At 44.2% G+C, this 1,121-nt stretch overlaps 1 protein-coding gene across 1 annotated transcript in view; it reads left to right on the top strand.

Moving 5' to 3' along the window:
- MYH10 (myosin heavy chain 10) overlaps positions 1–1,121 on the top strand; it is a 159,394-nt gene that overhangs the window by 30,829 nt on the left and 127,444 nt on the right. The window contains 1 exon segment of the mRNA XM_042782460.1: positions 555–560. Within this exon segment, the coding sequence (XP_042638394.1) occupies positions 555–560 (6 nt within the window).

Raw genomic sequence — 1,121 nt, 5'->3', positions numbered from 1 at the left:
CAGTGTGAAAAATGAGTTGGGGGAAAAGTCATAGCAGGAAATGCAGTTAAGAGACTGTTGAGTGAGTAATCTAGGAAAGAGATGATGGTGACTTCAGGTAGAGTTAGTGGTTATGAGCCCAGAGAGAAGTGGATGAATTTAAGTGCTGTTTGGCTTAAGGGAGACTTACCGGGACTTGGTGATCTATGTACCCAAGAGAGAAGGGGGACTTGAGGATGATAATCTAGTTTGTAACCATAGGCAGCTGAGTGACTGATCAGGTATCACCTGACATGGGACACATGGGAAGAAGAACAGGTTTGAATGGAAGAGAATGAGTTTGGTTTAGGACATGATGAGTATGTCTGGTTCGTCTAAGTGGGGCTATTGACTACATGGAGTTGGAGCTTAGGGGAGCGATCTGTGCTAGAGATGTCAGTCTGAGGGGTCAGATCAACAGCCTGGATGATAATGGGAGTCAGGCTTGTGAATGGGGTTGCCTAAGAAGAATGTGTTGGAAGAGAAGTCAGAGTGTCAAATCCCGAGGAAAACCAACATTTCAGGGTCATTCAGAGAGAGAGGTGCCTATAAAGAAGGCTGAAAAGACACCAAGAGGGTGTGTTGACACAGCAACCAAGAGGAGAGGCATTTCAGTGAAAGGGGGAGTGGTCAGCATATCAAAGGCTCCTGAGATAAACTGATAAATGGAAACATATCCATTGGATTTAGCAATAAAGAGAAGGTGGTAGGAGTTGGTGAAATTTGAGGAAGTGAAAAGGGGGTAGTAATTGGATAGTGGTAAGAGATCCCCAGAGACTTTGTGGTATTTTTAATATGGGAAAGATTAAATGCTCATTAGAGGGAGACAGTGTTATGGAAGTGATTGAAGCTGGGGGCAGGAAAGAAAAACTGATGAAGCAAGCATGGTGATGAGATTCAGAGCACAGAGTTTTGATGTCTGGGTGGGAGGTGGGAAAGATGTTACTGTTCTATACTGATGGGGTCACGGAGGCAGATAGATACGATGTGAGGAAGCTAGGGAGGGAGGCTGGGCACTGAGAAGTTCTTGTCTGATGGTTTCTATTTTCTCAGTGAAGTAGAAAATTTGGTTATTAATAATAAGGAGGAGTAGTGGCAGGATA

Source organism: Orycteropus afer, unplaced genomic scaffold (genome assembly GCF_000298275.1).
Source record: "Orycteropus afer afer isolate SDZICR_OR568_19922 unplaced genomic scaffold, OryAfe1.0 scaffold00330, whole genome shotgun sequence".
NCBI classification, from domain to species: domain Eukaryota; kingdom Metazoa; phylum Chordata; class Mammalia; order Tubulidentata; family Orycteropodidae; genus Orycteropus; species Orycteropus afer.
This window is presented reverse-complemented; position numbering and strand designations above follow the sequence as displayed.